This window comes from Parasteatoda tepidariorum, chromosome 6 (genome assembly GCF_043381705.1).
Source record: "Parasteatoda tepidariorum isolate YZ-2023 chromosome 6, CAS_Ptep_4.0, whole genome shotgun sequence".
Classification (NCBI taxonomy): domain Eukaryota; kingdom Metazoa; phylum Arthropoda; class Arachnida; order Araneae; family Theridiidae; genus Parasteatoda; species Parasteatoda tepidariorum.
Window position 1 is genome coordinate 65,883,517 of NC_092209.1, and position 25,973 is coordinate 65,909,489.

The following is a 25,973-nucleotide window of genomic DNA, read 5'->3' on the forward strand; positions in this document are numbered from 1 at the left end:
ATTTTATGTTCATCATGCCGGATGCAGTTTGCTGATTGTTAACTTTGTCACCTAGGTGCGAAAAATACTCATCCTTGCTGATATTAGGGCGGAAGTAAGCTAAATTTTCACAATGACGATGGCTCAATGAAGCCAATCAAAAGTCTATATTTTTGTAAACATGTAGCATTTTGCGATATGTAAAAGTACAGGCTTTTCATTGGCCAAATTTGCCATTGCGAAAATTTAATTGAAATCAGCCTTAGAAAGCAATGGATTTACAAAATATAGATTTTTTGTGTTCATACTATAGATTAATGAAGAAGCTAAGTTAAAACTGATGGATTTTACACTGTACATATATTTTGTTTGAAAAAAGTTCATTAAAGAAGGAAACTTAAAATAAACTTTCTATTCAATTTGAGCCCCCCCCCCCCTCTGATGTGGAGGCCCGGGGCAGCTGCCCCTTACGCCCCTGCCTGAGTCAGGCTCTGTAACTGATCGATATCCAGTAGTTTTAATAAATCATTAATTTGTTAATTATAATTCAAATTTATGAAATCTATATTCCATACATCGTCATTCAAAGTTAGCTGCAAATAATTGGCATTTTATACAAAATCACGTAATGAAAATGCAAAAATTGTTCATGGAATTTTAGTAATTTACCTGTATATTTAAACGATATTGAGTCATTGCTTCTGCCATAATTCGCATGTGAGTCTGGACATCATTAGAGTGTGTATCGAGCTCTTCAGATGTGCCCTTCAAGAAAAAAAAACAAAATTGAGAGAAAAAATAAAAAGTGGCACTCTTAATAACAGAAAGTATTTTAGTACTTATACTGATTTATGCGGCTAGTTATAAGACTCGTTAACCCAAAGAAAAAACATGCAAACAAAAAAAAAGTGATATCCCATAGGTATTAATATTTAATTTAGTGTCGATATTGCAAGATAAACATAGATATTTTACATCCACAATTATGTAATTTTTAAAGGTAAAATTCAAAATGTGTGGGAAATTTATTGTAGCAAAATAGAAAAAGCATTTTTTTTTTAACCGGTTCTGCTCAAATATTTATATTAGTCTTAAATTACATTATTTACGAAAATATACAAATTTGTATACTTTACTGTACAATCATACTTATCAGATAATTAAAAGTAATAAATATATAATTACAAATTATTTTTTGCCCGAAATTATCTTTTGTAAGCCAGTTAGTTTTAAAAATGCATAAATAACACAAAAAAATTAAGAGTTAAATTAACGAAACTAATGGAACTATATTTTCCGAAATCCCAATCCTGCGAAGAAAAAAAATTTGTTAATTCATTTAAGTACGTTTTGTAAATGATTTCGGGGTTTAATTTATTGACTACAAATTTTAAGTAAGTCATTCAAACCATAAAATTGTTTCGAGGAGCTAAAAAATTCGATTATTAGGTTAATACCGTATTTGGGGTGATACCTTTTATTTTATTTATTATTTTTTTTTACCTCACTATACAAAGCTATTAAGAAAATATTGATTATATTTTCTGTCATGAAAAAAATTGTAATAATAAACAAATATGGAAGTTTAAAGGTAATAACGTTTTACGGAAAAAGGAAAAATAACAGTTTTAGTACAATAAAGTTCTATCTGATAATGGAGAGTACGAAAAAATAAATTTTAATAATAAAAAAAGTTTTTTTTTTTTAAAAAAATCGGGAAATAAAATTATGCTTTGGCTTCTAATCAGAAATAAAAAATCATTTTTAAGCTTACCTTGAAGGGACAACCTGCCTCTGCTAAAGGGCAACATCTTGGCTTCATTGGACACATCAGTTCATGTGGCAATAACTAAAAATTGCACTTTATGTTAGTTACTTATTATTTTAAAGAAATTCAAATCTAAAACAATGCAGCTGCTAAGGTTCGTTCTACCACAATTAATAAGAAACTAAGTTTTTTAAAAACCTGATAGAAACAAATTCTCATATTAACACAATCATTTTAAAACTTTTTTTTATTAAAAATGTCTAACTATTTTGTTTGTAATTGGAGCTTCTGAAAAAAAATATATAAAAGGGGCACCAGTGGCCTATCAGTGTCAAAGGATTTATGAGAACAAATTTTAGGTACTTATCTATCTTAGCTTTTTTTTCTTTTTTTTTTCCAAATGTGATTATTATTAGATTACATTTTCCGTAGAAATTAATTTTAAAAAAAATAGGCAAATAAAAAGTCACTAAAACATAAAACCTGAAATGGTCTCCAATGCAGCAGACAGCGCCTTCTGTTACAAGCATCAATATATTCCGAATTTAAAATTCCTCCTCTAGGTAGCGCAAATATTTGTACTGGTAGAGTACTTGATCTAAAGTACAACAATCCCCTCTACACGCCTTTTTCTTTCTTTGAAATTGAAGCAAAGCTTTGCAATAATGCGCATATATAAAAAGAAAAAATATACACAAAGACGATTCTAAACACGTGAAAAAGCAATTTAAAGACAGGTGTAACCATTTAATTTTTTGTTCTAAAAGCACGATATTCAGAAGCGTATGTGAATTACCGTGACAGGAACATAGTGATTAATTATAAAAAGAGGCGTTTGAAATAAACAGTTCTTAACCTTCCACGATCTTAGCATAGAGAAAAATCACGAAGGCTTTATCAACACTGCGTCCCTGTTCTAATTACATTCATTACAATAATGATAATGTGTTGAGGATTAAAAAATCGATAATTTTTGGAAATTTGACGTTAGCAATTAAAATAATTACTATTTTACCTTTGTTAACTCGATTCTATGATAGTTCAACCTTGCAATCGAAATTTCGACCACTTTCTGTTGTTGTTTCTAATGCTACTTGCCAAATACCAACTTGGTGAAACCAAGATAGAGGGTGCATTTCTAGCTTTTCAGTGGCGCCCTCTGTTGACAAGAACACGACTTCAACCACACACATACGTTTTAAAGGGCGAGTCCTTTTTATAGATCGATTTATTCATCCGCAGATCGTTATTGTGACCTGAACCAGAGAAATCTCCAATTCAGTACCCGCAGAGGTGTAATTTGTTATGAGAACTTAGGACTTTGTGACCCCGACAAATTTAACGTGTACCAGTCTCCATTTACTACACAGGGAATCTTCGGACAGCTGGAATCAAACTCGCAACCACTTGAACATGGGCCCAATGCTCTACCAACTTGGCTATCCAGACACTCGACCACTTTCTCAATAGCCAAAGCAGAGGTACCCAAAAGATGTTCCACGGTACACAAGGGTTCCATGGGAGGGCGACGAGGGTACTTTTCTAGTATTCCATTCTTTCCCATAGTTTGAAAATCTATTTCAATTTAATTTCTAGATTTAGCACCCTGGGATACCCACCTCACACCTGTTTTTTATTCCCTTATTTTGGCTTCAAGCTTGTTCCTCTTCCTCGGCTTTAACCAGCCGAGATTAAACTACATTTTCTTCTTATTGCAACGTGTTTGTCTCTTTACTTTTCTATTGTCATTTTGTGTCTAAACACTGAGGAAGGATCTTGCTTATAAAATCAAAACTGTAGTATTCTATTTCTGCACCGTTATATGTGCTTTATTCGTGCTGTTTTGCTTTATTCATAATAATAGGCCACATTTTAAACTAGCTCAGAAAAGAGAAAAGCAACACAATCTCCATGTATCAATACACGATCTTCGATTATTTATTGATCAATTATTTAAAAAAAAACATTGGAATTAATTTTTGTCTAATAAATAATCCTTGATAAAGCGTTTAAATAAATTAAAAAGAAGAAAAAAAACAGAACTAACCAATAACGTTCAAAAATATTATTCAAATTCGATCATAGTATGAATATGCTAAATCACAATACCGTTTAATAATAGTTAAACTGACTTATGTCAAAACACAATTCAAACCTTACTGATAGCAAAATGAAACGAATTATTTATTATTATAAAATAGAGCGACATTTTGATTCGATGCGTAAGGACACTACAATGAAAGTTAAAAGAAATTTTTTGAACAATAGGCAATAATTAATTATACCTTTCATTACCCAACAAATAACTTATTCACGCATTTTAGATGAAGCAAAACATGATTGTATTCTATTATATCGACCTTTAAATTACCTGTCAATTATTTAAATCACAAGCATGAATTGTTAGAAACGGTTCGTCGGAACTGTGAATGAATTCTAATATTAACACTTACTTGTTCTCTTCTAACTTCAGCTTTACAGTGTGGGCATATGACAGGCTTCTTTCCACAGATGTCATTGTGTTGCTGAAAAAACAATTATTTCTGTACATTATAATGAGTTTGAAAATAGATGTTTGTAAATTAGGTTACGTAGTTCTCAGATTGAACAAAAAAATAAATAAATAATAATGTAGAGAACGATATTTTTTGGGGGGGAGGGGAATGCAAAACTTCAAGACTCAAATTCGCAATAAACCCAACAAATGGTCAATTAAAAAAAAAACTTTTGACATTTTTAATTTTTTCATATTTTATATTTAATTAGTATCTATATTATATAAAACGCTATGTATCAATAAAACCGATGATAATTCTTTTCTCGCGCTGGCAACAGTTTTCATTTTTAACTGTTAGGCTTCAGCGCGCAAGAGCACGTAGTGAGCATCATATGGCTAATCTATATTATATAAAACGCTAATACGTTTTAATTTATGGCTTCGGCGCGCAAGAGCACGTAGTGAGCATCATATGTCTAATTGGGTGAATCCTCACCGAATTATCAAAAAAATTCTCACAAAATTATCTTCATCGAAGCCGATGCTTTACACCCGGCGTTCAGTACTATTTCATATCGTTTTACAGCACATGGTTTTAGCCCTCTGGTGGGAAAGACTTTAAAACAAAACTTACAACAGTTACTTATCTCTACAACTGAAATTTAGAATAGTGTGATTAAGAAAAATATGTGAACTGTTTGCAATTTCAAATTAATATTGAAATGTGCAGGTTTAGAATTTTCTACAGTGAAAAGTTTTCGGAACTTCAGTGTTCAAAAAAGTATACAAAAGCTAGACGTTAAGAACGTATTCAAAGCGAGCATCGGATTGCGAAGCAATCCGAAATGAACTGCGAAAGCAGTTCCGGGGGTTGGCGAGCACCAGCGAGCAGGGGGCGAAGCCTCCTAGTTTTTTTATAATTCATTTTAAATTTTATATTACTATTGATAATAAAAATATCTGGCTTGTAACTCCCAACTTTAATCTTTGTTATCTGCGTAAAAATAACGCATCAATAATGCAAACAGTAAGCGTTGTAAAAAAGAATTATATTTTTGATTAAAGAAATACTTTGTATTTTCAATTAATCAAAAATTAATGTGATTGGAAGAATCTGGGTTAAATGGGGGGGGCGTGCTGTTTTCAATTTCGGCGTAATTTAGTTATGGCGACGAAAAACCGATCCTTTCAGGAAAAATTCGTAAAAACGTGAAAATAAATACAGCAGTTCTTCTTACGCGCATCAATTCTATCAAATGCAGAAGCAAAAAAAGTTACAACCCATAATTTTTCATAGTAAAAAATAAATAAAAAGTTTATCACAATACTGACCGAGGTAATAGAAAAATTAATAATTGTAAAATATTTTCTTTACTCGGCCAACTAGCTATTAAAAAAATATCAGGAACCAAGTCCGACCGAAAAAATTTTTTCGATTTACCTATAAATAGGCCGACATTTGTTTTTTAATGCAGCTTTGATAGAAAAAGAAAACAGTGAAAAGAAATTCATTCGTATGCAAAATAATTTTTCAGCAGGCCTCCTCGCTAATTTTTAAGAAAAATTATCAGAAACTAAAGCTAACTGAAAAAAATCATTAGGTTTATCTGTCGGTGGGCAAACTAGAGACTTTGGTGGGGCAGACGGCCCCTAGTTGTCAAGTTACCATTATTAACTCTTCTTTAAATATTGAAAAAGAAAGGAATGATTCAGGAGTAATTTCTTTTAACATCTAGTATACTTTTATCAATGTTGTTACATAATCTAATTTTAAAAATAATGCTTAAAGCTATGTGATGTTGTTCATCACACATTCTCTTCCGCAACCACTTATTTTACCAATTTATCGATTAATCACTTTTACTTTGTTAACTTCAATTTCAATCCCTTAAGTTAATTTCACTATGCAAGCTGTAAGCTAATTCTCTCATCTTGATATATTCTATTTTATGCCTTAAATTTCAATTGGAAAAAAAATTTCAGTTGATTCTATCTAGAAAGGCAACTTGTCTTTAAAAGAGAGATATGATTAAAAAATAGATCACAACTTATATGCTCCAGTTAATTTCTAATTTTTGATAAAATTATATGATGTTACTCCATGATTTTTTTCAAAAAAAAGAGCCTGCTTGTGAATTTTTGAAAGGTGACAACTCCAAGTCAATATGATTTTCTATGCTCATACGATATAATAATAAAGAAAATTGAAATGAAAAGCGTCAAACTCATTTTGAGATTGATTTCCAGATTTTGTGATATAAGCATCTCTACAAAGTTCGTTAACGCAATGGTTAAATTGTATTAAGTAACTTACATCCATATCTTTGAAGACGACATCTTCTTGGCAATAGGAACAAGGAACTAATCTTCTTTCACAGTTAGAAGTAAGATGCTGAGCTAGATCTCTCTTGGTCACTTGCAGGCCGCAGCTACATGGACAGGACACAGGAACGTAACCACAAGTTTCAAGATGATGCTGAAGAAAAAAGTAGTGACGCGGATAAAAATTATAGAATAATTTTTTCTAATTTTAAATCTTATAAAAGTATTTGTTCCTAAGAAAACTGAAGCGTTGAAACCAGGAAAATATTACTAAATTATAAGCATAAACTAATCTTATGCCAACAATATTTTCCGCAATATTAGTTGGACATCAAACAATATTTCCTTATATTAAGTTTATTAAACCATATGAACATCGTTGAGAATTTGATTTATTGAAATGGAAGATATTAATTTAGGGTACTTTAGTGTTTCATAAAATGGAATTTAAAAAGAATATAAAGTTACGCGTTCATAAATCTACCAATTAACCAGTATCTAATAAATTCAAAAGACTGAAGGTCTCCAACATTTCTGTTCATGAAAGGCACCTATATCAGTGGGTAAACCCAATTATTGTGTATTCTAATACTTTGCATGCAAACAAAAATTCTTAAAACTACGAACGATAGATTTTTTTTTGGGGGGAGGGGATAAAATGCAAAATTACCTGCCTCAAATTCCCTTTAAACCCAACTAATGGTCCAATTTAAAAAAATCTGAGATTTTTGACTTTTTCATATTTTATAATTATTTTTCTTACAATTCATTTTAAACAATAACAATATATTTCAATTCACAATAAAAAATATCTAGTGTGAAACTCCCGACTATTTTCATTGTAATCACTTAAAAACTTCGAACATTGCTGCTTAAAAAATAATTCATCAATAAATAAACAGCAAATGATGAGTTGAAAATTTTAAATTTTTGGTTAAAAAAAAGGAGGTAGATTTGGTTGCACACCATCATATCTGAAGTAGAATGCATATAAAATATTTTCATAACTGAAAAACTTACCTTATGCACCATTGAATAATATTAGAAAAAATAATTTTACAAAAGATAGATTTCCCGCTATTATTAGCCTTTATTTTCGAAAATAGTAATGGAACAAAGATATTATATTTTTCTCTCAGCCATTTTGAAATGTGTATAAAGCAGACAATTAAGATAATGAACGTGATTATCTTTTACATAATTACCTTATAAATTAATTAACGTAATGTTAATTAGCACGGATGGTTAATTCGTCTTGCGTCAGTTGGCACTTTGTATTCATGTTACTTTGAATCTCATCCTTAATTTAAACCAGATCTTTAGATCTAACTTTTTACGAATTATATCATAGAAGATACTTGAATACCCTATAATGACTTCCCATCTTACATCTTAAATTCCTTTTTAAGGCTAAGAAGATGGAGAAAAAATGAGCTCATTGTCTTCACGCAAACGAACCTCTTTAATAGAAACGATACCCATTGTTCAAGTATGTATAACCATTCTTCAAACAAGATTTATTTACTTATGAGAGACGCGGAGAGGTCAGATTGCGGCTCTGGATTATATCTGCATCGAATGCTGAAGGAACCAAAACATTCCAAAAGGAATGAGTTATTAGAACAACAGAAGGCATCCTAGTTCGCTTACCTCTAGTTCTTTTAGAATAAGAGTCCTCTTGCATCCCCTCTTCTTCTGCAGACAGTAGACAGACAATTCTAGGATTTTATCTTTAATCTCCCTGTCCACCACGAGCTACAAAAAAGAACAGCAATTAAAATGGTGTTCAACAAAGCAAATGGCTTGTCCGTCACTTAGTTCAAGGTTAATATATGCTGGTTTGTTTAATGGCTTCATCAACTTAAACTTTACCCGGAAGGAATGTGACCATCCTCATCAATTGAAGATTTAAAGATTGTAAATGCCGGCTTTAGTGATCAGCATAAGCCATCAACATTTATGATGCCGATGGTTTCTTTATCTACCTTCTTAACAGCTTATTTTATTCACAAGCATTGTGTATCATGTCTAAGCGGTTAAATAATAATACCATTTGGCAAATGTTGCTTTATAATGGTCTATTTAAAAGGTTCATGATATCTTGAAATTTCAATGGGCACGTTTCTTTAGTCTTATAGATTGAAAAGGATTATCTTTATTTTATAAATTGTACATACCTATATCGTTAAATTATAGTTGGATTTTTTAAATTGGTATCATTTTATAGTCGGGGAACTTTTATTTAAATATCTGTATCGATAAATTACAATTATTGTTTATAGTTGTAATTGTTATATACAGTGATATTTCACTATACAGAAAAATTTCCAGATCGTTTCCCGCACGATGATGTGCGTATGTTCTGCGCGAACTTGTTTGAGAGCTGATGTTATATTCTATAGAAACTGCATAGCGTAGAAAATACGTACGAGATGTAACGTGGAAGGGCTAAAAAAATTTTATTTAAAATGGTCGAACATTATAAAAAAATAACCTGTGTCAAAATGTAGGGTAAGAAGTTTCAGCAATTGTTAAACGATATTTCAATAAGAGTGATAATTAGGTTAAAAAATTATTTTTTCCGTAACTTTTTCATTTAATAATTTGTATAAACCAGGGGTTTCCAACTTACATGAGGCCGCAATTAAAACACCAGTCAAATGGCGGGCCGCAACTTCATCAAAATTTGATATAGGACTCTTTTATGTTTGAAGGAACATTAAATATTTCTGTCAGATTTTTATGAAGTTGTACAAGACAAACGTATTGAATTACAAATTAAAATAAGAAGTAGATTTCTAAGCAGCACACAGGATTAATTTTGTATTTGAATAAATATTTTTTTGGATGCTAAACCTGAGAAATAATTTTTTTTTTTTTGCACCGTTGGTATGTTAACTTTCACAGAAATGAAGAAATTAGGTTTTTTTAAATGAAAGAAAAGTATTTTAAACCCATATAGATTTTTTACGAAAATTGTCCGCAAAATATGACAACTAATATATTTTAGTTCGCGGGCCACAAAAAAAGGNTGACTGATTTAAAGAATCCCGAGCGAGCCATGGTTCACGGCGTGAACCACATAGGATTGCGTAGCAATTCTCGGGGGATGGCGAGCGTTAGCGAGTAGGGGGCGGAGTCTCCAAGTAGAATAATAAAACGTTATAAAACTACAAACAATGAAAAGCCCGGCTTACTTAAATCACTAAAGCCAAAATCAATACCTCCAACAACCTACTTTTCTTTTTAAACAAATCGTGTTTCTTATTTAAGTTCTACAACAGTTGTCAAAATTAGAGACCAACCTCAAACAGGGAACAAATATACAATCAGATTTATTACCCTAAGTCGCGTCAAGTTTTCTTTTATCGCAAATATAAAATCCAGCGTCCCTAATTCGTCTAACAGTTTAAAATTGGTCTGAGCTGTCAGCGGGACCCACCTTCATTTATGCATCGCGGTCAAAACCTTTAACGAAATTTCGCCCACCGTATGATCGACTATTGACCTCTGGTTGAATGCTTACAAAATAGAACTTTTCTTCCTGCTGGTAGATCCACTGAATGATTAAAACAAAACAAAAAAAGTCTTAAAAAGTTCGAATCCCGCTATGTGTGTGTTGGATGTTCTATTATCCACAGAATCTTGTGAGTTGGATCACGTTTCTGCGTCCCTTGGAGAAAGATATCTGCGTTTAGGAATGAAGAAAGGCTTGCTGTATCTTTTGCGGAAGAGAAAAATCGAGATCATGCTGTAATATAATCGTTGTTTATGTCTCATGTTTCTGTAGAAACCGCTCTCGAGTTATTTCGATGTCAAGTTTAAAGATACCAGGTATATCGTATTAAGAAAAGATCAGATTGTAAGAGTTGGAAACTTATATCAGTCTTATTCACGTTTAACGCCGCTGGAGCTTAATAAAGTGGTAATATGGTGGTTTAACATCAGGAAATATCGATGTTTCACGATATTTGTCTTATTCATTTCAGTTTTATTTTCATTTCAGAAGTGCTGGACGATATCGCAATTTTAATATCAGCAATTATTACGTCATAAATTGTCCAGTTTACGAAATATTGGCATTTTGGGGGATATTTCGTGATCTGTCGAGCCAAATACAATCGCCAAGATGCCAAATAGATTTTAAACTTGCAAATGTTTTTAACAAAAACATGTAGATGTTTGCTCGGGGGTCGCTACGAGTTATACCTCTCGAGTTGGTCCCTTTCTGTGATGTTTTTCTTAGTTTCTCACGGGCCACTGCCCGAGAATTTCCAAGACTTGGCGATTATTCTGATACAGATCACGATACGACACGGAAATTTCCCTGGACTTTTCTTAAATTTTTTTTTTCATATTTAGTAGCAATAAGCGATATTTATTTTTTAATATCACGATACAACTCTGAAAATATCGATTTTGAACGATTTATCAGATTTTTTTTTAAATTTTCAAACTTATATTTTATTCTGGAATTCAAATTAAATATATCAACAATGACGATAATGTATTCGATAATAATTATAAACGGTAATACTGGAGGTATTTAGCCTTGACGATAATGATTCTCATTATTGATAGTACTCGTGAATACATTACCTTCGATATTGATAACTATCGCGAAATGAACGCTAATAATTATAATTTATTCCACATTTATTGTAAAACATGATAGTCACGATATATGTAAAAATACTTTTTGAAATCACTATATATCGCCTATCGCTTTTTCACTATATATCACCTAATTCTACTAGACAGTTATATAATAGCTTAAACCTGATTTTGATTCAAATTTTTTATTTTAAAAAATAAGTTCAGAAAATTCGTTCTCTAAAAATTCGTTAGAAGGCTTACGAGAAAGATTGACAATATTGAAAAGACTAGAAAAGGCGCAGACTTGCACTTAAAAACATTTTAAAAAAATATGTGTAAAAATATGCATAAAAGTTTAAAATACGCATATATTTACAATTATATTAGAATTTTAAAAATGTATGCTATACAATTTATTTTATTTATAATGTAATGCATTCTTGTATAAAAATTTATTAATACATAATTTTTAAATTCATAACTTTTTTAAATTTCTTATAAATATTCGGTGTGGAATGTTTAATAACATACGTCTTCTAAAATATGTCCGCAAAAATAGCTAGCACGTTGTGCACGATAAATGAACAATATTCAAATAACTAATAAATATCGGAAATGATTATTTTACACAACTATGTAATTTCTAGAATCATTTTTGGTTTTACATAATCGCTAATAATTTTCAACAAAGCTTTTTTCCCTCCCTCACTATTTCACGTGCTGAAATCGTTTTTATAAAAAAAAGTATTTTTTATGTCAGAACAAACTTACGCCTGCCATATATTACCATAACAAAGAAATTTATATAGGCATCATGAAAATTATTTTCTTCGGAAGATGGCGATTTCATTGTTTTTTTGAAGCGAAGACATGGCGAATTGTCCTTGCTTTCATATGTGCTCTACCGTAACCAGCATAATATTCCAAAGTTTTTTCAGAAAACAATGGATGTTACTTTTTTTTCCAAAAAAGAAAAGAAACTTCCTCACAACTCACATATTTTTAAACAGCGGTACAACTCAGAAGCTAAATTTCTCTACATGATTTACAAGACAGTTTAATAGGCATTAACTGGACATCTAAGACTTGTTGCATTTTTTTTTTTTATGATTCTAGATTCTACGATTCATTTTTAAAGCATTGGCATTTCATACATTAAAGTACATCAAATACTCTAAGGCAGTGTTTCCCAAACTTATGAATTTTGTGTACCCTTTCTAAAATGTTCGTAACGCTGTGTACCCCTAATAAAAAAAAATGAATGTATTTTTTACTATAAAATATGCACAAAAGTTTAAAATCACAACTGGCTGTTGACACCACTAATTATTAACTGTTAACTCTGCAAAAAATAGCCAATAGAAAAATATGTAATCGTTAATTTTCATGACTAGTTTTGTTTTGAAATAAAAAATTTCGAAATTTTCATATGTTGCAAGATATTTCGCATAAGAAAGCGTACCCTCGCTAAACTGTACCCGTACCCCTGGGGGTATACGCGTACCACACTTTGGGAAACACTGCTCTAGGGACTAATGCCAGTTTTTTTCTAGTTTATAATATTTATGAACTAAGATTAAAATACAGAAGTATATTAATAGCAAAAACAAATTTAGTATTCCTCAGAAAATTAATTTCACATTGTAACAACTGATAACACTTCATCAATATATCATGTACATTTCGTTTAGTTCATTTTCTGTCGGAATAATAGTACGGATAGTTTCATACGTTTATCAAGATTACTTTCACATTAACACTTAGCCTTATAATTACGTCTAACTTGGCTTTTCTATAAAAGACCTTTCTTCTGATTGAAAAACCACTTTTTGGCGAATATTTAGCTTTTTTATATTAACTTCTGTGATTTCGTAACAGTTATTCATAACTGTTAAAATTTTGTTTATCTCTAATCACATCTACGGATTCTCCGTAGTATTTTCGTTTTCTACTTATGGTAATGAATCTTATAAATTTCTTTTCGATTCTTGGATTCATAAATTTAATTTAATATGGTTTTGTTTTCCACTAAATGTAAACAAATCAATCTTATAGACCCAGTTATAGAAACGAAAGCAAGCGTAATCCACAGCAGCTGTGAAAAGTAAATTTTATTTACAATTGCATTTCAATTAGTCTTTCATAAGCACTTGGGAAATACCATAACACTGACATAAGATAACTCCAATAGAAAACACATAGGATGGCTTAGAGTTCCATTGCCCTCGAGCTAGCAGTGGGAGTTCGTGTTAAACAAATATGAGTTATTTTCGTTAAAATACTCTACAACGAAGGTAACTTTGTCTCTATATTTGAAAACGAGTCTTTCCTCACTATCCCTAAGTTGTTTTCATAAAGAACTTAAGTAGTTTTCAAGAACTTAAGTTAGTTGTTGAAGTTGTTTTCAAGAACTTAAGTTGTTTTTAAGAACTTAAGTTAGTTGATGAAGTTGTTTTCAAAGAACTTAAGTTGTTTTCAAGAACTTAAGTTAGTTGTTGAAGTTGTTTTCAAAGAACTTAAGTTATTTTCAAGAACTTAAGTTAGTTGTTGAAGTTGTTTTCAAAGAACTTAAGTTGTTTTCAAGAACTTAAGTTAGTTGTTGAAGTTGTTTTCAAGAACTTAAAATTGATTTTCTTTAGTCTCAAGGACATCTGATACGCAGATCATCTCTTCATCTATGGTAAAATGAAATAAAGGTATCCATCTCTACATAGTCTCGTGGAGCTTATATAGTCTATGGATATAACAGTGGTGCTATGTAACACTGTTATAAAATGAAATTAACATTTATGAGTTGAGAATTTATAATTCTCCCATTAAAGCAAACTACAAAAATTTTATGACTTTTAAAAAGAAATCTGAAAAACATTTTACTTTTATCGGTACTTTTCAAATTAATTTCTGGATCCAAGTACTAAATCAGAATACGTGATAGTTTTTAGTGCAATTTTAAAACCTTGTAAGCGGACAATATACAGAAATAGAATGTATAGAGTTGCAAGTCAATGCGAAAACGTAAAAGGATCCGATAAGAAATTTTAAAGATTATTACTGTTACAATTATCAAGTTCTTAATTATTGTTATGGCCGAGACGCTTTTCCGACGACACCTGATACATTTTTTTAATCGCATATGCAACAATCGCATCGCGTAGCCAATTAAAGAGTCGTCTACGTGCATTACACAATAGAGCGACCCATTGATGTTGCAATATTATGGTCAAACGACTCTTTACTGTAGATCAGTGTTTCCCAAAGTGTGGTTCGTGTACCCCAGGGGTACGGGAACAGTTTAGCGGGGATAAGCGTTCTAATACTAACTAACTTGCAACAAACGAAACGAAACTAACTTGCAACAATCAAAGCATTTTATTTAAAAACAAAGTTAGTCATGAAAATTTACGATTACGTATTATTCTATTGGCTATTTTTCTGCAGAGTTAACAGTTAATAATTAGTGGGGTCTACAGCCAGTCGTGATGTATAACTTTTGTGCAATTTTTTTACAGTAAAAAATACATTCATTTTCTTATTAGTGGTACACAGCGTTACGAAAAATTCAGAAAGGGTACACAAAAGTCATAAGTTTATTTTTTTATAACCGTCGTTGAACAGCCGACCCAGTTTTTTGGGTTTACGACTACTAATGTTCAACTTCGTAGCCTTGTAGATTTGATCCCAATCCAGAAGACTAGGTAACTCCTGGATCGAGTATTGGGAAAAATTTGCCTTCGTGGAAGACTTTTTTTGATGGAGATAACCCACATTTGCGTTACATGGAGAGGAAGACCACGAGAACCTCCCACGGCTAGCCTGACGTCAAGGGGACTCTAAACCATGATCCGTCTACCACTGAGGATATTTCACGTCAGCACTGTGGTCGATGCAAGCCAGATGCGGAATTCGTATCGATTGGGATTCGAACCCGATTCGCCTCATTGGAAGGCGAACGCTCTATCCCTTGAGCCATCACGGCTCAAGGTCATAAGTTTTTTTTCTTATATTATAACCGTCGTTGAACAACAGACAAAATTTTGGGTTTATGACTACTGATGTTCAGCTCCGTAGCCTTGTAATTTTGAACCAATCCAGAAAACAGGGAAACTCCTGGATCAGTACGGGAGAGTGGGGTCAATTGTAACACTTTTTACTTAACTATTTTTAACTAACAAAAAATCCAATATATTATTAGTATTAATTGACAGACGAGTAAAGTAGACTATCCTCTACTAGAAAAAAATAATAAAAACCTTATTTTAAATGTTATTATATTAGTTATTAACAATTTTTGACANAACGACCTGTTTAAAAATAACTTTATCACATACGAAAGAAAATTACAGTTTTTATATGCTTAAAAAATTAACTATAACATATAAATTTTTTAAAAAAAAGGATATAAGTTAAATCTAAAAGTATAAAAAGAAAATTCGGTTTTCAGGAAGAAAAAAAATATTTGGCTCGATTTAAGTGAATTTATGAAATTAATATACCGTGATTCAAAAATTATAATTTAAAAATAAATTGAAGAAAAGGGCAGTTTTTATAAGCTTTTTATGTACAAAAAAAATTGCCTTTAGCAAGTAAGTAAAATGAAATTAACATTTATGAGTTGAGAATTCTCACATTAAAGCAACCTACAAAAATTTTATGACTTTTAAAAAGAAATCTGAAAAACATTTTACTTTTATCGGTACTTTTCAAATTAATTTCTGGATCCAAGTACTAAATCAGAATACGTGATAGTTTTTAGTGCAATTTTAAAACCTTGTAAGGCAGACAATATACACAAATAGAATGTATAGAGTTGATAGCCAATCGAAAACTTATAGGATCTGATAAGAAATTTTATTGATTATTACTGTTACAATTATCAAGTTCTTAATTATTGTTATGGCCGTGACGCTTTTTCGACGCCACTTTTTACATTTTTTTAATCGCATATGCAACAATCGCATCGCGTAGCCAATTAAAGAGTCTTCTACGTGCATTACATAATAGAGCGACGGATTGATGTTGCAATATAGTCAAACGATTCTTTACTGTAGATCAGTGTTTCCCAAAGTGTATTACGCGTGCCCCCAGGGGTACGCGAACAGTTTAGTGGGGGTACGCGTTCTTATACGAACTAACTTGCAACAAACGAAAATTTCAAAAAATTTTATTTAAAAACAAAGTTAACCATGAAAATTTACGATTACGTCTTTCTCTATTGGCTATTTCTCGAATAGTTAACAGTTAATAATTAGTCGTGTCAACAGCCAGTTGTGATGTTTAACTTTTGTGCAATTTTTTTACAGTAAAAAATACATTCATTTTTTTATTAGTGGTACTCAGCGTTACGAAAAATTCAGAAAAGATACACAAACCATAAGTTTTTTTTTTTTTTTTTTTTTTAAATAATTGTAGTTGAACAGCCGACCATGGATTTATGGATTTACGACTACTAATATTCAACTCCGTAGCCTTGTAATTTTGAACCTAATGCAGAAGACAAGGGAACTCCTGGATCGAGTATTAGGAGAAATTTGCCTTCCTGGAGGACTTTTTGATGGAGCTAACCCGCATTTGCGTTACATGGAAAGGAAGACCACGAGAACCACCCACGGTTAGCCAGAAGGCAAGGGGACTCTAACTCATGATCCGTCTACCACTGAGGATATTTCACGTCAGCACTGTGGTCGGTGCAAGCCGGACGCAGAATTCGTATCGATTGGGATTCAAACCCGGTTCGCCTCATTGGAAGGCAAACGCTCTATCCCCTGAGCCATCACGGCTCAAGGTCATAAGTTTTTTATTTTTTGAACAACCGACCCAATTTTGGGTTTATGACTACTGATGTTCAACTCCGTAGCCTTGTAATTTTGAACCTAATCCAGAAAACAAGGAAACTCCTGGATCAGTACCCCAGAAATATTGATTAGTTATGGGAACATGGTGGACTTTGTGACTCGACAGATTTAGCGTGCATCAATCACCATTTACTACACGGGGAGTCATCGGCTGGCGGGGCTTGAACCCACGATTGCCTGGACATGGGCCCAGTGCCCTACCAACCAGGCTATCCCCGCCAAAAGTCATAAGTTTGGGAAATACTGCTGGAACGGAAGTGCTATTTATTAGTTAATTACTAGGCATTTAACAATTAATTTATAACATCAAGTAGTGCAATGTATAGAATTCTGACATCAATTAATTCTGATCCGACTGTACCAATCGATCAATATGTCAGAAGTATCAAATTCTTTGCTTAAATATTGTCTAAAAAATTAACTCCTTCGAACTTTGTTGACACCTGAATATAAAATATTACAGAAAAAAATATAATTGCAACGCATTTAACAATGGTAAAACGAATCGTCCAACTATGTAAAATAATAATTATCGCTCCGCTGAGAAAGAAGCGTCACATCCGGTTGGAATAATTACACTTTCAACCGTCCAATTAAAAAATTCCTGTTATGACATTTGTAACAGAGTAACCTTTATCGCCATTTACCTGGAACCATTTTGTTTGAACACTCGTAGCATGAGAACACCAGGGTCAATATACAAGTCATAGGTTGTAAAAAAAAAGAAACTTTTAAAAGTCATTGTATCAACCTGAAGTTAGTTTCGCAAGAGACTTGATTCAACATTGTTGAACATTGCTTATGGCGTTGTGGTGTTAATCTTTTCTAATGAAAGTGAAAGTGTACAATGCGTGCCCATTGACCGAGATTTTGATCCCCATGATCACTGTAATTATTGTCATCAGATGTTCGGTGCAAAATACCTTGCAGGTATTCTCTAGCTCGGTGAAAAACGCGATCACTTTCACCCTAACGCGAATTCCACGACGATTTGTTTTGTTCGCCAAGCAGCTAAAATAATTAGCAACTAGGTAGGGGTTGTTCACATATTGCGCTAACGTCTAAAGCAGAAAAGATGAACAGTGCTTACATGAAAGGCCGTAAAAATCCCATTTTCTAATTTATCGGGAGAATAAAAAATACCAAAAATAATTAAATTGGAAGAAAAATTTACGTTTTGAATAAAAGAAAATTTTAGGTAAATATGAAGGGGGTTTCGATTTGCTTGCTTTTATTTTTATTTATTTTTTATTTTATCCGTCGTTGAACAGCCGACCCAATTTTGGGTTTACGACTACTAACGTTCAACTCCGTAGCCATGTAATTTTGAACCCAATCCAGAAGACAAGGGAACTCCTGGATCAAGTATTGAGAGAAATTTGCCTTCGTGGTGAATTCTTTGATAGAACTAACCCGCATATGCGTTACATAGAGAGGAAGACCAGGAGAACCTCCCACGGTTAGCCTGACGGCGAAAGGACTCTAACCCATTATCCGTCTACCCCTGAGGATATCTCACGTCGGCACTGTGGTCGGTGCAAGCCGGATGCGGATTCGTATCGACCAGCCATCGCTGGATTCGAACCCAGTTCACCTCATTGGAAGGCGAACGCTCTATCCCCTGAGAAATCGCGAGTCTTTGCTTACTTCTGTTAAATGACCAAAAGTAGGCTTTCGTCCTATTTGGTTGACCTCCCTCAAATCAGACAGAATAATATTCGCTATCATGTTTAAAAGCCAACGATCTGTTTAAATGTTGGTGTTAGAGAACTGGCCTTGTATCAGAAAGGTTCTGGGTTCGAATCCTGGACAAGGCATGGATGTTCTTTCATTCTCTGTACTATCTGTCCTTACTGTGGAAGCAACGTTAGCCCACATTATATGGTGCTCCTGTGTGCCACTTATGAATTGAGAAGAGTGGCCAAAACATCTGCTTGCCTGTATGACGAAAGGTCATTCCCCAGGTGGACATTGGAAATAAAAACGATCTGTTTAAAAATAACTTTATCACATACGAAAGAAAATTGCAGTTTTTAAAAAAAATTCATTCCAACATATAAATTTTAAAAAAAAGATGTAAGTTAAATCCAAAGGTATAAAAAAATGCGATTTTCAGGGGGGGGGGGANGGGGGGGGGATATTTGGCTTGATTTAAGTGAATTTATGAAATTAATATACCATGAATTAAGAATTATAATTTAAAAATAAATTAATGAAAATGGCAGTTTTTATAAGCTTCTTATGTGCAAAAAAAAAATTGCCTTTAACAAGTAAGTTACTTTTAAAAAAACGCACCATTGTTTCAACCCACAAATAGAAGAAATTTCAAAAAAATTATGTAATTTACGAGTTCAAGTGCATTATTTAAAAACAAAACTACAGAAAAACTATTTCCTAAAAAATAAACTGAACGACTGCAATTGCTATCAAACTGGCTACAACTATATTGATTACCAATCAATATATTGTTATCGAAGACAGGTTTGCAATTGCTGCATTTAACATAAATTAATAACATCAATTAATTTAAACAAGATTTAAAATTCAAGAATTCGGGAAAATATGGGGTGAATAAGTCACTTTTATACCAAAAATGACATTTTAACTCCAAAATGTTCCTCAGTATCGTTTTCATTTAGCAGTGGGGCGCGGGAAAGAGACAAAAAAAACGCATCCTCTGCTTTAAATTCGCTTGGATTCACCAAGTAGGCTTGCTGGTATTTGACAAGTGGTAATAGAAACAACAATTTAAGAAATGAAAATAATGACTTTATTTTATTTTTCGATATGTCAATAAACAATCAACAAATTAGTTGTAAATTGAGAGAAACGAACTTCAACGATACGGAAGCCGTTAACGCTCACATTTCCTAGTAAAATGTGGAAAATCCTGATTCCAACTTTAAAGGAGTAAATCAGTCAATCTGCACCTTAACGGAGTAAATCAGTCGATCTGCACTTTAACGGAGTAAATCAGTCAATCTGTAGATTAGTTGGGTAATGTGCACTTTCGAACTTTAACGATAACATAGATACTTAGCATGTTTCCAGAATTTCTATTCGATTCACTGACACTTCTCATCGCAAATCTTGAAATCACAGTGCTTGTCATCACCTAAGGTAATCTCCTAAACAATTTGAAAATGTGACTTATCATTATCGTGCCCCGAAGTCTTCAATTCGAATTTTAAAAAATTATTTGATAATTGAGAATAAGGTTTTTAATAGATGTTGTTTAACTGTTAAAAGAAAATCTCATTTATTGTCATTATTTAAAGATCGATTTTCAGGAGGTTAAATATATCTTCGTGGTCAATCAGAAATTACAATTCTTTTAGTTTTAAATAACGTGAATTCGTTAAAGAAGACAACAATAGCATTTTATTATCGGCAGTAGTAAAATTAACGCCCTTTAAATAAAAAATTTAAATAATTGTTCAAAGTAATTTTCATATCATAATGCAACTCAACTCCAATTTCGTTTGAGAAAATTGTCAAAAGATTAAATTGTTAAAGATAAATCAAGGGCAGAAAAACTAATCAAATTATTACAATATTTAAAAATAAATTATGAAGACAAAGGTATTTTGATCTTCATTCTGATAGTAATTCAATTCTATCAAAATCGTTTGAATTTGATAGAGAAAAAAAATCGTTTGAATAGAATATTATTTTCGCTTTTATTACAAAATAATGAAGGCATTGAACTAATTCCATTGTTGTTTTAAGCGCTTCCTTTTCTTTGTTAGAAAGTACCTGAAAAAAAAGCCCTTGATTTTTTTTCAAGGTCTCGGATTAAAGAAAGGTAGTTCATAAAACGAGAATTCTTGTAGACTGAATTGTTCATTTTTGAAATAGTCTTGTTTTGTTTTTTGGCGAAAGGTAAAAGTATGAGAGAATGCAGTTTCGGTGAAAGATAAAAACTGACAATTTTCCCCTCCCTACTAGCGATGATGACCTCTGGTATTAAACGATGAAATATAGGTAAACGACGTTTTTTTTAATGCCATAGAAGGTAAAAAAAGGTGAGGCAAATTTGGAAAACTGGAATGCAATTTCGGTGAATCGGCAATTTCGGTGGAATGCAGTTTCGGTGAAAAATAAAAACTGACAGTTTATCCCCCCTTATAGCGGTGACCTCTGTTATTAAACGATGAAAGATGGGTAGGTAAACGACGTTTCTTTTAACGACGTTTCTTTTCATAGAAGAAAAAATAGGTGAGGCAAGTCTGGAAAACTAGAATGCAGTTTCGGTGAATCTGGAATGCAGTTTCGGTGAAAAATAAAAACTGACAGTTTTTCCCCCCTTCTAGCGATGATGACATCTGTTACTAAACGATGAAAGATAGGTAACCGATGTTTCTTTTTTAATGCCATAGAACAAAAAATAGGTGGGGCAAATCTGGAGAACTGGAAGACCAAAGAAGAACCCATTGCTGTCAGTACACTATTTCAAGCTGCAGCAACTCAGGGGATAGAGCGTTCGCCTCCCAATGAGATGACCGAAGTTCGAATCCCGGTGATAACTGGTCGATACGTATTCTGCAACCAACTCGAACTGATNTAAGTCTGGAAAACTAGAATGCAGTTTCGGTGAATCTGGAATGCAGTTTCGGTGAAAAATAAAAACTGACAGTTTATCCCCCCTTATAGCGGTGACCTCTGTTATTAAACGATGAAAGATGGGTAGGTAAACGACGTTTCTTTTAACGCCATAGAAGAAAAAATAGGTGAGATAAGTCTGGAAAACTAGAATGCAGTTTCGGTGAATCTGGAATGCAGTTTCGGTGAAAAATAAAAACTGACAGTTTATCCCCCCTTCTAGCGATGATGACATCTGTTACTAAACGATGAAAGATGGGTAGGTAAACGACGTTTCTTTTAATGCCATAGTAGAAAAAATAGGTGAGGCAAATCTGGAAAACTGGAATGCAGTTTCGGTGAAAAATAAAAACTGACTGTTTTTCCCCCTTCTAGCGATAATGACTTCTAGCTACACATTGAAAGATAGGTAATCGACGTTTCTTTTTTAATGCCATAGAACAAAAAATAGGTGGGGCAAATCTGGAAAGCTGGAAGACCAAAGAAGAACCCATTGCTGTCAGTACACTATTTCAAGCTGCAGCAACTCAGGGGATAGAGCGTTCGCCTCCCAATGAGATGACCGAAGTTCGAATCCCGGTGATAACTGGTCGATACGTATTCTGCAACCAACTCGAACTGATCACAGTGAAGTAAAGTATCCTTAGTGGTAGATGGATTAGAGGTTAGAATCCCCTGCCATCGGGTTAACCGTGGAAGGTCATCGTGGCTTTCTTCGCTGTGTAACGCAAATGTGGATAAATTTCATCGAAGAGGTCATTCACGAAGGCTAGATTGTTCCAATGCTTGATCTAGAAGTTCTCTTGCTTCCTGGGTTGAGATCAAAATTGCAAGGCAACTGGATTGAACATTAGTCGTAAACTCAAAAATGGGTAGGCTGTTCAACTACGGTTATAAAACAAAATATATTGTTTCCAGAATGATAAATGTTACTTCAGAAAAAGCGCCCTCTCACGACTCAACCTTTGTTTCCGGGCACAACATTTATTGTTTTGAAAGACAAGTTGCATCACACCTTACGGATGCGACTATTAATTTTGTAACCCCATGTTTAATAGGGCTTCAAGTTGCGCAAATGGAGACAAACTAAGGAAACTATAATCAACTTAGGAAAGTAAGACAAGACTTCTTTAAAGCGAAATCTGATTGACCAGCTTTTTGTAAGATAAACAACGACATCGAGCGAGCCTACTTTCAGTAACAGTGTCATGAAACTACAAAAACAAGCTGATGAAATAAAAACGACTTTGAAATCGTCATAGAGTAAACATTTGAATTGAACCGTTTGTAACAGTTTATTTGCTTCATTTCTGTGATGATTCGGAAATATTTCTATATTTACTTTTTAACTTGATGTGTAAACAAGGCTGGAATTTATTTCAATTACATGAAAAATACAATTTGAGTTTAATAATTCCTTTCTATTAAGGATCAATCTTGATCTATTTATTGCTGTACAACCTAATTTATATGCTAAACATATTTAACACTAGATAACTAAACATTCGTCAGACTACCGATCCCTGCCAGTTTTGAGTGCTCGAGATGTCCCCGTTGCGCTGACACTACCTTACTCACGGTACCTTTGTAACTAATAAAATGAATTATCCCTTGGTCAAAAGCACGGCTGTACTCTTGATACTTTTCGAGACTTAATCGTAATCGTCATCGAATAATCGAATGTTTAGTTATGCAAAATTAGTTGCATGCAAAAGTTTGCGTCGTACCATAATCGGTTAATGTACAGTATTTTTCGCGTTTTTTCTACATTTTATTACTATCATTAATACTTCCTATCCTGTTTATGTAATTAATACAGAATGAAATAATACGTAAACTACTGCAACAAGGTTATTTGCCGAAAGTGCAAAAGATAATTTTTACCATATTTCTGTTTTTTAATTGAAATAATTATAATTCTCTTTTTAAGTTACGCTACTTTGCTTGAAATAAACAGAGGAAATATTAAAAAATGCTTAATTTTAATTCGCAGTAAAATTGTCGAATGATTAGTTACAGATTAACACTGAATTTAGTTTAGTTATCTAGAATTGACTAATAATAAATTATTAGTTAAATAATTCATTATATATTAATAATTAAATTAGTTAACTAATAATAATTAAATTATTTCATAAGATATTGAGGATTAATTATCTTTAACCAGCCTGCATCTGTTAGAATTTTACTTACATGCAAAAATGTTAACCTCAACTACCTTACAAAAAAAAAAAAAAAAAAAAAAAAAAAAAAAAAAAAAAAAAAAAAANAAAAAAAAAAAAAAAAAAAAAAACCTGTAAAATTTCTAACAGGTTTCGTCGTCAATAAAAATTTAAGTCAAAAGTTTGTTTTTTTTACCTGAATAAATAAAAGATTTTAAAAATAAATAACTAAAACAGTTGAATCTTGCATCGGCGAATCGGTTTAGTACCAAATATTGATTAATATTAAAATTATATAAGTTAGTTTAGTTTAAAAAATTTTGCGATGTAATTTTAAATGTCAATAATTTTTAACAATTCATCGCGATGATAAAGTTCGGCATAAATCGGTAATAGGGTCAAAAATTAGGAACTAAAGGTTAATTCGTAGTGTTTTAAAAAACTGAGCCAGTTTTCACAATGATTTGGTACGAGTCGCGATGGCTCAGGGGATAGAGCGTTCGCCTTCCAATGAGGTGAACCGGATTCGAATCCTATAGCGATGGCTGGTCGATACGAATTCCGAATCCGGCTTGCACCGACCACAGTGCTGACGTGAAATATCCTCAGTGGTAGACGGATCATAGATTAGAGACACCTTGCCATCAGGCTAACAGTGGAAGGTTCTCGTGGTCTTCCTTCCCATGTAACGCAAACGCGGATTAGTTCCATCAAAAAGCTCGTCACGAAGGCAAATTCTTTCAATACTTGATCCCAAGAGTCCCCTTGTCTTCTGGATAGGGCTCAAAATTATAAGGTTACGTAGTCAGGGGTCTGTCCAGGCCAAATTTACTACTGTTTAGATGTATCTTCACAAATTCAACTTTAGGAAATTTCATAAAATACTTTTTCTTAAAATTTTATTTTTGTATCCGTAAGAAACTATAAATCCATATTTTTGTGTTGATTTTTTTAATATAGTTTTTGATTTTCACAAATTATGCCTAAATTTTCACAAAATAGGTACCTCTCAGAAAAACCTACACAGACCCCTGGTAGTTCAACATTAGTAGTCGTAAACCTAAAAATTGGGTCGGCTGTTCAACGACGGTTATAAAATAAAATGATTTGGTACGGTACGCATCTTTGCCAAGAGTAGCGGAAGAATTAAATAATATGAGTTCATTTGTCTTAAATTGAAAAGGCTGTGTGAGCTATGTGCATTTCCTTTAACGAGAGCATTTAGAGCTATACTAATTTTTTCCAAAAACGCGTTTTGAGCTATACTCATTTTATTTTTCCAAAAACGCGTTTTGAGCTATACTTATTTTTTTTCTTCTTCCAAAAACGCGTTTTGAGCAATGCCTATATTGTCTATGTAACATTTTTGTAAACACGCCTTTGAACTATATCCTTTTTTTTAAAAAAAAAACTCGCATATTTAGCTAACACGCCTCTTAACACTATGCATTTTCTTAAAACGCGCGTTTTTAAGACGCGTCATAAATAAATAGTTCTCTTACGAAATACGAGTTGGAAATCTTCGACAGTCATCTTGATCGATGCAGTTATTGCGTCCTTGAAACAAATTCTACTTCCTAGGCAGAAAACTTTTGTTATTTTTATAGCACGCGAGCTCAAATACGAAATAGGTAGATCTCCATCAGGTAGGTATAAACGAAAAAGCTGTTCACTGTTTTGACAGAAGATTTCGAAATGGAATGTGTCATTGCGTCACAAGTCCAGCTGCTTATGATACCGCTACTGCATTTTTATCACGCGGAAAGGAAAACCGAATAAAACACTCTGACAACAAAGAAATTCTATTTTGTATTTCATTTTGCAGTATCTTTTTAGTAAACATGCGATTCTTTTTGTTTGACATTTTTTTTTTAAGTAAAACATCAAGCTACGATTTAAAATGTTATTCTTATTTGATGTAAAATGTAATATTATGTATTACATTTCGTTTAGTTTTGATAGTTAAATGTTTTTAAATGATATTGTTCGTTTTAATTAAAAACTGAAAAATATTAATGGATGAAATATGTTGTCACAGAGCACGGGAAATAAAAAAAAATATTAAAAGAGAAAGAATTGTACAATATTTGTCACAGCACGGTCATCAAAAATAATCATCATTTCCAGAAATAGTGACACTTTTGCTGTCGCAAATTATGTGTTAATCATAAAAACAGGAAAAAAATTATTTTTTA

At 32.5% G+C, this 25,973-nt stretch overlaps 1 protein-coding gene across 1 annotated transcript in view; it reads right to left on the reverse strand.

Annotated features, from left to right (window-relative positions):
- LOC107446585 (TNF receptor-associated factor 5) overlaps window positions 1–25,973 on the reverse strand; it is a 66,005-nt gene that overhangs the window by 9,297 nt on the left and 30,735 nt on the right. The window contains exons 3-7 of the mRNA XM_043049679.2: window positions 8,217–8,321; window positions 6,559–6,720; window positions 4,201–4,272; window positions 1,754–1,828; window positions 649–744 (exon numbers count right to left, since the gene is read on the reverse strand). Coding sequence (XP_042905613.1) covers window positions 649–744; window positions 1,754–1,828; window positions 4,201–4,272; window positions 6,559–6,720; window positions 8,217–8,321 — 510 coding nt within the window. The remainder of the gene's footprint in view (window positions 1–648; window positions 745–1,753; window positions 1,829–4,200; window positions 4,273–6,558; window positions 6,721–8,216; window positions 8,322–25,973) is intronic.